Source organism: Prionailurus viverrinus, chromosome E2 (genome assembly GCF_022837055.1).
Source record: "Prionailurus viverrinus isolate Anna chromosome E2, UM_Priviv_1.0, whole genome shotgun sequence".
Taxonomy (NCBI): Eukaryota; Metazoa; Chordata; class Mammalia; order Carnivora; family Felidae; genus Prionailurus; species Prionailurus viverrinus.
The window spans coordinates 14,333,278-14,348,178 of NC_062575.1; the positions used below are offsets into that span (position 1 = coordinate 14,333,278).

The 14,901-nt window shown below is 44.3% G+C and overlaps 2 protein-coding genes across 6 annotated transcripts in view; both read right to left on the minus strand.

The window, feature by feature from the left end:
• VAC14 (VAC14 component of PIKFYVE complex) overlaps positions 1-2,432 on the minus strand; it is a 102,381-nt gene extending 99,949 nt beyond the window's left edge. Inside the window, exon 1 of the mRNA XM_047835958.1 lies at positions 2,053-2,432. Within this exon, the coding sequence (XP_047691914.1) occupies positions 2,053-2,156 (104 nt within the window). The 5' untranslated portion in view covers positions 2,157-2,432. The remainder of the gene's footprint in view (positions 1-2,052) is intronic.
• Positions 2,433-7,577: 5,145 nt separating this feature from the next.
• HYDIN (HYDIN axonemal central pair apparatus protein) overlaps positions 7,578-14,901 on the minus strand; it is a 429,838-nt gene continuing 422,514 nt past the window's right edge. For 4 of the 5 annotated variants that reach the window (XM_047836099.1, XM_047836098.1, XM_047836100.1 and 1 more), the window contains 2 exons: positions 10,482-10,706; positions 8,348-8,938 (listed from right to left, as the gene is read on the minus strand). In XM_047836099.1, coding sequence (XP_047692055.1) covers positions 8,456-8,938; positions 10,482-10,706 — 708 coding nt within the window. In that variant the 3' untranslated portion in view covers positions 8,348-8,455. Of the gene's footprint in view, positions 7,662-8,347; positions 8,939-10,481; positions 10,707-14,901 lie in introns of those variants that run through there. The other variant, XM_047836101.1, reaches the window with a different exon arrangement.

The window sequence follows — 14,901 nt, forward strand, 5'->3', positions numbered from 1 at the left end:
TCGGACGCTTAACCGACTGCGCCACCCAGGCGCCCCTAGAGAATCCCTTTCTAACAAGCTCCCAGGTGATCCTGATGCTGCTAGTGTGTGGGCTACACTTTTGGGTAGCAAAGTCCTTAGACGGCAATGTTATTTCCCCACCGAAAATGTACGGCCATTCACTCAGACTGTCAAATACTGCGTCAAGTACTGATGATAAATAAAACAGGGTCTCCGCTTTTCAGGAGTCCATAGTCCAGTTAAAGCCTGGAGGTTTCTCTGAATCCCACGATCAAGGGCAAAGCTGAATAAAAACAAGAACCCCATTAAGGACAAAACCCTTAAGGAACAGCGTGCAGTGAGAGCACTTACAGGGGCTGTGCTGGAGGCAACAGTGATGCTGAGATGAATACCTCTATTCAAGGACTCAACAGATGAGTCGAGCTATGGTAAAAATCAGACTTTCCTGAGAAGCAGACTGCATGCTGGACAAAATTGGGTGTCAAGGTAGCTTCAAAGCCAATAAAACCTATGGACGTGGAGCCACGTCTATACATCAGCTCTGAGTCTTTACTCAGTTTAGTGACACTCATCATTAAGACTTGCTAGCATTAGTGAGAGCCAGAGCATAAACAAGAAGCAGTTCAGAAACAGAGCAATCAAGAAAGTGGTGCTTTATGAGAGAAGAAGCTAGCTGGTGTTGGAGGTTCTGAAATGTTAGTGCTGAATGGGAGAGTCCTCCTAACAAAGTCCAAACCGTTTAGTTGACGAGGAAAGGAAAACCCAAAGCAGTTAAGGCAGTGGTTCTCAACTGGGGTGATTTTGCACTCCCCGGTCACATCTGGAAACACTGTCTGGAGACACTGTTGGTTGTTACAGCTCATGGAGTGCTACTGGTATCTAGTGGATAGTAGAGACCAGAGATGCTGCTAAAAATCCTACAATGCACAGGAAAGCTCACCACAACCAAGAATTATCTGTCCCAAAATGTCAGCTGTGTTGAGACTACGAAATCCTGAGTTAAGCAACTGCCTAAGGTCCAAGAATGAGTGCCACACCATGGACTAGATAGGAGCTGTCCAATATTCTGCAGTGAGGGAAACGTTCTAAGACCTGTACTGTCCATTATGGTAGCCAACAGCCACATGTGGCTATTGAACATCTGAAATATGGGTAGTGCGACTGAGAAACTGGATTTGTAATTTTTAAATTTTATCTTCAATAATTTACATGCAAATAGCCATGCGTGGCCAGTGGCTACCCTACCGGACAGGGTACAGGCAGCACTACGATCCATGTGTCTTGACTGCCAGCCAGGCACTCTTTCAGTTTCACAGCCTGCTTCTTTCCACTCTTCTGAAATCACCCACCCACCTGCCTTTATCGCAGAAATTTGGGGAAAAAATTACAAACGTAAAATAATAGCAGAAAATCTTAATAACACATTCCCAGTTGAACATCTTGTTTTGTGCTGTGGGAAATAAAGCAAAATGTCAGGTCATGGTTACACATACATGTAATAAGACTGTAGAAGCAAGAAAGGTCAAATTATTCCTACTTCCACCTGTAAGGAAGGGTGATATGGCAGAGATAAAATAAACAGCCTTCTGAGTCTTGAGATCTCGATGTTTGGGATCTGTTTTCTCCATTTGGTCACCTAACAGTCCCTTTCACTTCTCAGAAGCTGGGTGAGAAATGAGGCATCATTAGCAAATTTTCATGTTTCCCATTTCCCTCCCGTGACAGAGGACCCTCTCTGATTTGCTGATTTTGGATGGAGACTACACTGAAGACGCGCCGTGTGCCAGACACTGTGCTAAGCACTACACATAGGCTTTGTCGCTTTATTAGCACGGTAGTCCGTTGGGGCAGCCGGAGGTTAAAGAACTTGGCCCAAGTCATACATCCCGTCAGAAGCAAAGCTGGGACTCCTAATCTCCTGCACTGCGCTAAGGGCCTAAAACTGGCTGGAAAGGCGTGAGGAGTTCCCCCGAGCAGCAGGAACCCTGCAAATCCAGGGCGGTGTCCTGGCTTTGCTCCCCACGTCCAACCCTGGGTGCCCGCGGCTCTTACTTCTCGATCTCCAGCGCTGCCACCTTCCGCTTTTCGTAGAGCTTGTCATTGAGGGCGCGCACGATGTTGGGCGTGAGCGGCGCGAAGTCTTTCTCAGGGTTCATGGTGGCAGCTCGGGGCGCTCCCCGGAGCCCCGCGGCTCCTCAGCCCGCGGCTGCCCGGGCGGCGCCGGGGCCGGGGGAGTCTGCGGCTCCGCGCTGCCTCTGGCGCCGGCTCATGGACCACGCCGCCTTGCGCCTCCCTGCCTACCTCTACCTCCGCGCGCCGTCTCGGAACCCGGGCCTGGACCCCGCCCCCGCACACCTGCTCCCGGCCGCCCAACGGCTCGCGATCCCGCCCGGCACCGGCAGTGCTCAAGGGGCAGCGGCCATGTTATTTGGATCATGTGATTCTGTAACCGCTTCCGCCTTCCGCCTCGAGGACCCGCCCCTCGCCGGCCACGCCTCCGCACGCAGGCGGCAGGTGGGTTGTCCACGCCCCCACAAAGCTCCACCTCCTCTCCTCCCTCCCGCTTTCCTCCCCGCACCACTCGCGTGTGGTTGGGGTTGCTTGGTGGGACGCGTATCCCACGCGCTCACGGTCCCGCACGTGGCCCGCTAGGCGCGTGGTGGCTTCTGTGTATGTTTTTGAGCACGAAGGGGCTCATGGAACCTGACTCACTTAGCGTAACTTAATAAATACTTACCGAATCCAGTAGTTCCTTTACTACTTACTCACCAGTTTCGCATATGGCAATGTTTCCCAAATTGGAGTCATACCGTCATGATTTTCGCCATATTCTAGACATTTGTGCTATTATTAAGAAAATAATTTTCTCCGATCAACTTTCAAAAATCTTTAATTCCTACTTTAGTCTTGCTTATGTGCTAAGATCATGGTGTGAATAGTTTTTATATGTTTCTAAAACATATTAAAATAAATTCTAAATGAAAAACAGTACTACCTACTATCTAGAATCTCAGGCACCAACAGTGACCTTCACCCTACCATCTGGGACTCGAAAGAGTGTTTACCATGCTTAGATTCTTAGACAGCTAGGTTATAGGCAGCAGAAGCCCCAAATCTGCTGAGTGCAGGTCTCCAGATGGATCCACTGTAAAGCAGCCCTTCCAAGTGCTTTGAGTGTCACGCTAAATGGTGGAACAGAAGTTGAAGTTATGTGGTAAAAAATGTTAAAGCATTTTATGCAGGTATTGTGGCTAACAGGGAGATGCATCAGACCGAGTTCCTTGTTGTAAGCTCCCATAGTGGACAGGGATTTTAGGACAAGGGCTAGACCACAGTGGAGTCCAAAGAGTATTAAATATGAACATAAACACATGACAGTACTTTTTCTAATGAGTGTAGAGTGTACAGGTAAATCTGGTAACAAAGTTGAAAATAGAGTCTTATCCTCAATCCATAGATAGGAATCTATAGGGCACAAGTGAGGGGATATAGTAGGCAGAATTCCAGTATGGTTCCCAAGATTCCCACCCCTCTGGGTACGTACCCTGTATAATCCCCTCCCTTTGAGCGTGAACAAGACTTGTAAATACAACGCGCTGTCACTCCAATAATTATGTTATATAGCAGAAGGGATCTTGTAGATGTAGTTAAGGTCACTAATCAGTTGACTTTGAGGTAATAAAAAGGGGGATTATCTTGTGTGGGTCCAACCTAATCAGATGAGCCCTTAAAAGTAGTCAGAAGACATTTGAAGTGGCAGAGAGATTCTCCTGCTGGCCTTGAAGAGTACACAGTAAAAACAGTTACTATGATGGCCTATTTTGGTAAAGACCTTAGAATGGTCTCTAGTTGCCAAGAGTGGTCTCCAGAGGGTTGTCGGCTGCCAAGAAAATAGGGACATCAATCATAGGGCTGTAAGGGAATGAATTTTGTCAACACACCAAGGGAGCTTGGAAGTGGATCTTTTCTTAGATGAGCTTCCAGACAAAGATGCAGCTCTGATTTCAGGCTGTGAGACCCTGAGCCAAGAACCCAGGTCAGTTCATTCTGGACTACCGATCCATGGACACTGTGAGATAAGAAACTTGTGTTGTTTTAAGCTGCTAGATTTGTGGTAATTTGTTATGCAGCCATAGAAAATAAATACAAAAGCTAACCCAAAACTCAGTAAGTCATGGAGGAATTTTGTCTAGAAAAATCTGTAAATAAAGTGTTTTCCTGTATTGGTGGGGTTTTCACAACTTTTAAAACCTTTGCTGACACAATCCAGTGAATGAAGGGGGTCAACCACCAATTTGAAACTGCCCCAAATTGAGATTTCCTCTCCAGAGAAAATGTTTTGCTTAATAGTTCCCTCCTCTTACCTTGATACCAAATAGCACTGGTAAGGACATTTCCAAATGTCTTTGCAAAGTTTATGTCTTTAGGATTTTGATGATGGTTGATGCAAGTCAATGAAAGAAAATTAAATCAAGGGGATTATTTGGATCTATTTCTCCAGTGTGTATTCATTTCCACTGGATCCATATCTAATATAGTATTTCATCTGTTTCTTTTGCTGTTTGGTTTGGCTTTTTCTTAAAGGTGAACTGAATTTCCCAAGGGTCATAATGAGATACAGTTTTTAATAATTGTAACAGTAATGTTTTTACTAGAAGGAACTCTTTTCACCTGAAATCATGTTCTGGACTAGGTTGCTAAGCAACCAGTTTTTTACTCAAGGCCCAAGCCAATGCTTTGTCCTACCTTTAGTTCAGAAATTTCTGGAGAAAAAAAGGTGGTTTCTTTTCTCTGCTATCTTGGAAAATGCCAACTAGTTGAGGTTATGTATGCATTACTGGGCTGGCAGCAGTGTTGAGAATGAAGCCCAAGGCCACCATTGCCGTCTCCGCATGCTTACTTCTCTGACCCTGGTGCCCAGCCCTGGCTAGGCCTGCTACAGTCAGACTCTTTCTACACTAGTGGATAATTGACACACCTGGTTGCACACAGAGTTCACAGTTGTAACTCATCTGTAGCCATACGATGCCTGGTTGTTATTACATAGGTTACGGACATCGTAGCAAGTGGATACTGGTGGGCAGTGTGAGAAATTGTACCCAAATATTGGAATTGTGCAAAGTAGTTTCTCTAACAGCAATGTAATTTTTCTGGAGTTTCAGGGTAAGATGATGAGGGTGAATCCCATACTTGGTACCTGGAAATCCTTCATGACATCACAATATTGTCACCCCTGACTGAAAGCAAGTCTTCTTCAAAGAAGTGGTTAGACAGGGTGCCACACTCACCAGGGCCTCTGTGTTGATCAACGTTAGGGGCCCCATTTCACACCGTATTCTGTGCAAATGCTCCCTGGAGAGGTGCCTGGGTGGCTCAGTCGGTTAAGCATCCAACTCTTGATTTCAGCTCAGGTCATGATCTCACAGTTCATGGGTTGGGCATTGTCAGTGTGGAGCCTGCTTGGGATTCTCTCTCTCTCTCTCTCTCTCTCTCTCTGCCCCTTCCCTGCTCACGTTCTCTCAAAATAAATAAAATTTTAAAAAATCCCCCTGGAATTGTGTGTGCACCTTAGCAGCACACAATGAAATGTCTCCTGGTCTGCTTTGCTGCGAATATATCCTTTCAAAGGTAATTTCCACTAGCTTATGTCAAAATGCTCATTTTCACCAAGTTTCTCCTCTAGCCCTCTGTTGAGCTACCTTGCCATCCCAAATTTGCCAAATGAAACAATTTTGTTATTGCCTTTCCGAGGCCAAGGAAGCATGAGAACAACCTCAAGGGAAGAGATGGACATCTCAAGTCATGCCAGAAGGGGGGTTCATGCCAGGGCAGGGTCTGAGCTGGCAGGGCCTGCCTCCTCACTCCAGGCCTATGAGGCTGTGGGCTCTAGACGCAGTGGCTTGGGGAGAGCTGGGGCAGGGCTGAGGTAGGGGGAATTGCCCTTGTCCACCTAGCACCATTTTGCTTGTGGTGACACTTGGGAAGTGGCCAGTTTCTGTAGCAGCCAGTGTCTGGGGTGGTGGCTGAGAGCCCTCCAGCTCAACAGAACACATTAAAATGCGGACCTTCAGAGTTGGAGGAGTCCCCACGGTGAGCCTCACCGTGCTCCAACCGCTGGTTTTGTAGCTGACTTTCACACAGCTTCCTTTATCTCTTCTTCTGTCTAAAACTATCTATCATACTAGGTTTCAAACTGTTCAGAAAGTTGAAGAAGGTGGTGGTGGGGCCAATTGTTCCCCAACCCCCAGCTCTGCATCTGGTGAGTGGGTGGGAGAATGGGCATTTTGGGGAAGGCAGGTTTCATCAGCTAGGTCATCAGCAGACTTGGTGACTCATTTCTAGGGCCCTAAATGGAGAGGACCAGGGCTGTGGATTCCACAAAGGCTCAGCTTCCATAGTTGCCTTTAAGGCAGCCTCTCTCAGCTGCAGTGTGTATACCATCCCCCTGGAGATGCCTTAAAATGCAGATTCTGATCCAGCTGGTCTGGGGCAGCCTGAGCTCCTGTAGTCCTAGCGTGTTCCCACGCAGTGCTGATGCAAGGCAGCTGAGGTTTCACCGCTGTGCTGGGCAGTGTGCTCCGACCGGCAGCTACAGCCTCACTGGGAACCTGGCAGAAGTGCAAATTCTTGAGCCCGCCCAGACTCCTAAATCAGACCCTCTGAGGGTGGGGCCAGACAGCCTGTGGGTTAGCAAGCCCTCTAGGTGATTTTGATACTAAAATTTGAAAAGCACTGGTTTAATCAGACTCTGGGTGTTTGCTAGTCATAGCACGTGCTCATTGATCTCCACATCCTCTCAGATGACTGCTTAGTGCGTTCTTTGCTCATTTAACCAACTGGAGAATCTGCCATCTAATTTTTGTCTTTATGCCCGTTAGCAGCATCTTTGGCGGTTACACACATGAACTATTACATGCAGTCCTGTAAATATGCTGGCTGTGTGCAGGGTATCCTGGACTGAGGGTTGTGGGGAGGTACAAAAGGATTAGAAGAGTCATCCTCCGTTAAAAAACAAAACAAAACAAAACAAAACAACACCTCTAAAAGCAATAAGGGCTTGTGAAACCGCAGGTTGCTGGGCCACACCCCTGGAGTTTCTGACTCTACAGGTCTGGGTGTGCCGTGAGAAAAGGCATTTTTAATGAATTCTTAGGTAATGCTGCTGCTGCTGCTCCACGGACCATTTTCCACAACCCCTTCTTTGAAGCATTCATTCCCAAAGGGCCATCTCCTTTCATGCCTTCTCCCTCTCTTGCAGGCAGGCTGTAGGGGATGCCAAGTGGGGAGGAGCTGGAGGCGGCGGGGTGGGGGTGGGGCCCGTCAGGCACATGTGCAGAAATAGAACCACTCCAGGGCCAGTCTGTAATCATCTTTATTTCATCTGGTGGCGCCAACAGGTAAGTGGTCCCATTAATACACATTGCGGGACCAGGGCCATAGCCTGGGCTAAGACAGATGTCTCACTCCTCCCTAGCGCTCTCCCTCTTAAGAAAGGCACTGACTTAGCTCAGCCTTTATGTGCACACAAAACGGCTGCAGTTTAAACATATCAAATTGGGATGCGTTCCTCCCCTGGAAGTAGATTCATGATTCAGCTGCTGCACTGATGGCCAGGTGGGCGTATGATCTGCGGCACTGGTTCTCCACTCTGCTGTACAAGCCTGAAAAAGAAAATGATGCCCACACCCCTCCCCGGGCTAATTACATCAGAATTTGGGGTGGGGGGGTTCTGGACAAGAACTGGCTGATTCTGATTTGCGGATGGGTAGAGAATCACTGTGCTACAGGCTGACAGCTATGCACGGAGCTGGGGATAGGAGTGGAGAGCTGGAGTCTCAGCGTTCTCCAGGACCTGGCCCTCAGCAAGAACTTTCTTGTATAAATGGATCCAGGATTCAGGGACAGAGGGAGCGTACCCAGCCCCTGTCCCCTGCAGTGATGGTGCAAGTGTTATCTGTTATCATTTTGAAAATGGTGATTCATTTGGCTTTTATGTGAAAGCAAAATAAAAGATCATATCAAAACAGAATCATATCTAAGGGCTCTTTAGGCCATTATGGATTTTAAAAAGGAACTGTGGTGCCCCAGTGTCACGCACTGCTAAGTGCTATGTGATAGGAGGTCATGAATGTCATATCTGTGCCATCTTATTAAAAATGGGGATTACTTCTTGAGCTTTGGGAATATGATTAGAAACTAAATTCAGAGACTTGCCCTTGCAAAATACAGTATAGCCCTGTTGTTTGTAATTACCATGTTTAGTATGGAATATATATACTTCATATATATATTTGGAATGAATATAATATGGAAATAAGTACCCCTGTAATTGAATGAGGAGATAAAACACTATCTGTAGAATTTTATTTTCTCTGTGCTTCACCAGGATAGAATAATACATAGATACTAGGCTGAGGAAATGACTTTTCACTGATGCAACTGACCTTAGTTACCACTAAGGGGTGATCCCCTTCAGGTAATAAACCCACTTAATGCCTGCTTCGCTGCCTTCACTGGGAGGACAAGACACAATCAGCTTGCTGGTGATAGGTGTTTTGCTGCCAGATGGATTTCCTTCAAAATAGACTGTGATATTGTTGATCTTCTTGGGTCGCATGGAGTCTACAGCACGAACAGAGAAGGCTGGGTTCTCCACAATGATGGAGAAGGTGACCGCATGATAGAAAACGTTCTTGAAGGGGATGATTATGTTGTACCCAGCCCGGATCAGGAAGGGACCCTGGGGCTTGGGGGGCAGAGCCATTCCGAAGAGGGGGATGATATACTCCCCGCCTGCAATCGACGACAGCATCAGGATGCCCTTGGTCTCACCCAGGTGGCTGGGCTCAAAATAGACTTCCACGCTGACTTCGGTTCCTCCCTGGGCCCCTGGGGCTGCATTAATGATCTTTTCCGTGTGGAAGTCCTGACAGTCAGTCTGAAAGAGGAACACACGCAGTTGGTTCACACGGGATCCCGAAGAGCACACCAGCAGCTCGGGCCCTTCCCCGGCCCCTCCACTCTCAGACATCAAGAAACCTACCTTTGTGTGAGGCCAGGCAGGTCATAAAATGTTGTGCCCTTATAACTCCCTTGAAGAGTAGGTAATACTAATTATTATCCTTATTTTACTACAAAGAAATCAAGGCTAAGAGATGTTAAATAACTTGCCCAGAGACACAAAGCTGGATGATGCTGGTGTGGCATTTACTGCTGCTACTCCCCCATCTGGCTCTTCTTTTCTCCCACACACATGAAAGACTGAACAGTCTGGCTCCTCATGGATGGGAGGGGACTAGTTCTGGACAATTAGTTGTGAGCAGAAGTGAAAGGTGTTACTTCCACACTAGGGCATTCAATTGCCAGTACAAGTCCTTTTCACTCCTCTGGCACTATGACCGGAAACATCTGAGTTGGTGGTTGCCGTTTAGCCTGGATCCCCAAATGGCTGTGATGAACAGTTCCCTGCTGACCCTCACTAGATGGATAGCACAAATAAGGGACACACCTTTTGTTGTTTTAAGCCACTGAGATGTTGGGGCTGTTTGTTACTGCAGCGTAACCTAGCTTCTCCCGACTGGTATGATTGATGAAGAGCCTATGCCTCTTGACTATAGCCATGGACCCGCTGATGCTAACTGGCACATGGGCACCCAGTGCAAAGGCTACACTCCTAGCTTCCCTTGTTGCTAGGTGTGGTCTTATGCAGTTTTGTTCAAGGGAATGTGAGTGGAAAGGATATATATAGCTCCCGCCTTTCCCCTTTGTAGCTGGCTGGAATGCAACATCCTGGTAAGCTCTCTTGGTCCCTGTGGATCCAAGCAACTCTCTACAGAGGGGAGAGCATCAGGGCAGAAAGAGTCTGGATGCCTGATGTCACGGAGCTACCATTCCAGCCCAAACTGCTTATGCTCACCCCGTTATTTGAGAGAGGAATAGCTTTTACTTTGTTGTTATTTGGGGCTTCTGTTTCAGGAGCTAAACCTGTATTCCAATTGATATAATAGGTAACATATATGCAGCATTTATTATGAGCCAAGCTCTATGAAAGTGGTTTTATATGCACCCTTTAAAAGCCCCATAGCAATCGTGTGAGGTTGGGGTGTTATTACCATTTAGAGAAAAGGTTAGAGTAAATTATTCATACAAAGAGTAAGTGGTGAAGCCAGGGTTCAAATCCAAGTCTTGATTTCACAGCCTCTACTCATGACCACTGAGCTCTATTGTCCCCTTTAGCGACCAGGGCACATGCTGTGGGAAGCAAAACTCCCCTCACCCCCACCTTAACTTGTTAAGATAGACTCTATAAGGAAGAACCCAGGCCTGATACTGTTTATTTATACCTGGGAGTTTCCAGGCTAGATGAAGTGCCTGACTCCCTGTGCGTTTCACATTTATGCACCCCCTGTGTCCTCCTTTATTATTTTTAAGCTTAGACTCCCAGCAAGGGGAGGGCAGAGGGTGGGACAGTGGCTACTCACCCTGCAGTAGTATTCTGTCTTCTGCCGGGTGTAATTGGTAAACTTGGCAAAGATGCTCTGACCGCTGCCAAGAACCGTCTGGAAGTGGATGGGCTTTTCAGGCAGTGCTGGCAGGGCCTTCAAATTGAGCTCATACAGGTAGTAACCCAAATCATTGTTGTGCAGTGTTAGTCTCCCAAAGGTTTCTCCGGCTCTCAGGGGCTGGAATTCAAACGAGAATGTGCCCTGCAAGAGAAGACAGAGGCTCCTATGATGTGAGAGTCTGACCCATCCCTTGCTACCCAGTGACCTCAGAGTAGGTTGGTGCCAGAAATGGTGCTTCACAAGAAATTGCTCACACTGATCTTGAGCCTGGGGAATCTCTGTCCAAACCGGTCTTTTCCCTCCCCTGTACCCCTTCTAACTTTACCTAGAAATACCCCAGAGGTATTTATATATCTGGAATCTCCTTGAATCTAAGAGATACTGGTTCCTCTCTTAAGAAGCACACTTATGGCAATGGGGGTGAGTGTTTCCAGAAGGAGGGCTGAAGATCAGCAGCTCCTTCTTTGCTCACAGCCAAGCTCAGAACAACTTCCTGGGTCCTACCTTCATTCAGGGAAGGTTTTCTCCTTCTTCTATTTTTGCCCATGGCAAAACAAAACAAGAACCAAAGAGTATTGCTTATAATAACAAAATAAGGGAAATAATTAAAACGAGTTAGCAGTAAGAAATTGGCTAAATAAGTGATAGTTTATCCTCGCCAGTGGAATACTAGGTGGCCATTGAAAAAGAAGGGGCCGTGCTATAAGCACTGACATGAAAGGTGTTGATGATATTGAAAGTGAAAGGAAGGAGGTTCCATAAATTATGCAAAGCATAAGCTCATTTTTGTGAAGAAGAATAGGTCTATAGAAAAGAGGTATAGACATAGAAAAGCAGGTATAGAAAAGAGACAGCAAGGATATATATCAAATTGTTACCAGTAGTTATCTTGAGGTGAGGAAAATGGGACTTGAGGACTTTCATTTTCTGTTCCATATACTTTTGTATAGTTAAAATTTTGTTTTTATCATGAGTAGGTATTATTTATTTTTAAAAAGAACTAGTTCTTCTTATTGAAAAATAGAATAAAAGGAGGATATCATCAAAGTTGTTGTAGATGGTTAACAGGAAAGAATATAGTGTACAAATCTAGATGATTTTGCCACGGCTTAAAAATTTAGATGAAAATGGACAAATGTATAAAAAATATAACTTACAAAAACAAACTCAGTAGATGAAAACTTATATAGTCCCATAACCATTAAAGAAATGTAATCAATAGTAAAAAAGTTTTCCCTTAACAAAATTCCAGGATCATAATGATTTACTTGTAAGTTCTATTAGACAATCTAGTATCCCACAAATTCTTCCAGAGAAGAGAAAAAGAGGGAACCCATCTCACTTATAAGGCTTTGATACCAAAATCCAACAAGGCTAACAGGAGAAAAGAAAATTGGAGACCAGTTTCTCCCCTGAACATATATACAACTTGCCTCATAAAAATGTTATCCAATTTAATCCAGCAATATATAAAGAAGAAAATGTTACATGACAAAGTTGGGTTTCTTCCATGAATGAAAAGTTGGTTTAACGTTAGAAAAACCAACCAGTTGCCACATTGGTACATTAAAAGGAGGACAATGATATGGACATCTCGATAGATGCAGTGAAAGCATGGGATAAAACTCAACATCCATTCATAGTGTTAAAAAAAAACTCTTAGCAAACTAGGAATAGAAGGGGACATCCTTAATTTGATAAAGGGTATCTATAAGAAACCTAAACAAACATAATAAATGGTGAAACTTTGAAAGCTTGCCCTTCAAGATTAGGAACAAGGAATCTTTCTACTACCTTTCTTGTTCTGCAGGTCCTAGATAGCCCTATTAAGGCATGAAAAGGAAATTACAGGAAGAAGTTTATAACGGAAGAAACAAAATTGTAACTACTTACAGATGAATGATAATACATGTATAAAATTCAAGAATCTATAACTGAAATTATTATTGATAAGTGAATTATATAAGATGGTTGGGTAAAAAGTCAATATACAAAAAGTTAAAAATAGAACTACCCTATGATCCAGCAATCACATTACTGGGTATTTACCCAAAAAATACATAAATGCTAATTCAAAAGGATACATGCACCCCTATGTTTGTAGCAGCATTATGTACAACAGCCAAGTTATGGAAACAGCCTAAGTATCCATTGATCGATGAGTGGATCAAGAAGATATGATGTGATGTGATGTGTGTGTGTGTGTGTGTGTGTATGTGTATATATAAACACACGTGTGTATGTGTATATATATATACACATACACACAGTGGAATATTTTGAGCCATAAAAAAGAATGAAACCTTGTCATTTCAAATGACATGGTTGGATCTAGAGAGTATAACACTAAGCAAAATAAGTCAGTCAAAGAAAGACATATACCATAGGATTTCACACATATGTGGAATTTAGGAAACAAAATAAACAAGATAAGGGGAAAAAAAGACAAACCAAGAAACAGATTCTTAATTACAGAGAACAACTATAGACCAATTTCCCTGATGATCATGGATGCAAAAATCCTCAACAAGATATTAGCCAACCAGATCCAACAATACATTAAAAAAATTATTCACCACGACCAAGTGGGATTTATACCTGGGATGCAGGGCTGGTTCAATATCTGCAAAACAATTAACATGATTCATCCATCACATCAATAAAATAAAGGACAAGAACCATATGATCCTCTCAATAGATGCAGAGAAAGCATTTGACAAAATACAGCATCCTTTCTTGATAAAAACCTTCAAGAAATTAGGGATAGAAGGAGCACACCTTGAGATCATAAAAGCCATCCATGAACGACCCAATGCTAATATCATCCTCAATGGGGAAAAACTGAGACCTTTCCCCGTAAGGTCAGGAACAAGACAGGGATGTCCACTCTCGCCACTGTTATTCAACATAGTATTAGAAGTCTTAGCCTCTGCAGTCAGAAAACACCAAGAAATAAAAGGCATCCAAATCAGCCAGGAGGAGGTCATACTTTCACTCTTTGCAGATGACATGATACTCTATAAGGAAAACTCTAAAGATTCCATCAAAAAAATGCTAGAATTGATTCATGAACTCAGCAAAGTTGCAGAATATAAAATCAATGCCCAGAAATCGGTTGCATTCCTATACACCAACAATGAAGTGAGAGAAAGAGAAATCGATCCCATTTACAGTTGCACCAAAAACCATAAAATACCTAGGAATAAATCTAACCAAAGAGGTGAAAAATCTATATGCTGAAAACTATAGAAAGCTTATGAAAGAAAATGAATAAGACACACACACACAAAAGGAAAAAGATTTCATGCTCCTGGATAGGAAGAACAAATATTGTTAAAATGTCAATACTACCCAAAGCAATCTACATATTCGATGCAATCCCTATCAAAGTAACACCAGTATTCTTCACAGAGCTAGAACTAACAGTCCCAAAATTTGTATGGACCCAGAAAAGACCCCGAATAACCAAAGAAATCTTGAAAAAGAAAACCAAAGCAGGAGGCATCACTATCCCGGACTTCAAGCTATACTACAAAGCTGTAATCATCAAGACAGTATGGTACTGGCACAAGAACAGACACTCAGATCAATGGAACAGAATAGAGAACCCAGAAATGGACCCACAAATATGTGGCCAACAAATCTGTGACAAAGCAGGAAAGAATATCCGATGGAAAAAAGACAGTCTCTTCAGCAACTGGTGCTGGGAAAACTGGACAGCGACATGCAGAAGAATGAACCTGGACCACTTTCTTACACCATACAGAAAAATAAACTCAAAATGGATGAAAGACCTCAATGTAAGACAGGAAGCCATCAAAATCCTAGAGGAGAAAGCAGGCAAAAACCTCTCTGATCTTGGCTGCAGCAACTTCTTACTCAACACATCTCTGGAGGCAAGGGGAACAAAAGCAAAAATGAACTACTGGGACCTCATCCAAATAAAAAGCTTCTGCACAGTGAAGGAAACAATGAGCAAAACTAAAAGGCAACCTTTGGAATAGGAGAAGGTATTTGCAAATGCCATATCAGATAAAGGGTGAGCATCCAAAACCTATCAAGAATTTATCAAACTCAACACCCAAAAAACAAACAACCAGTGAAGAAATGGGCAAAAGACATGAATAGACACTTCTGGAAAGAAGACATCCAGATGGCCAACCGACACATGAAAAAATGCTCAACATCACTCATCATCAGGGAAACACAAATCAAAACCACGATGAGATACCACCTTACACCTGTCAGAATGGCTAACATTAACAAGTCAGGCAACAACAGATGTTGGTGAGGATGCAGAGAGAGAGGATCTCTTTTGCGCTGCTGGTGGGAATGC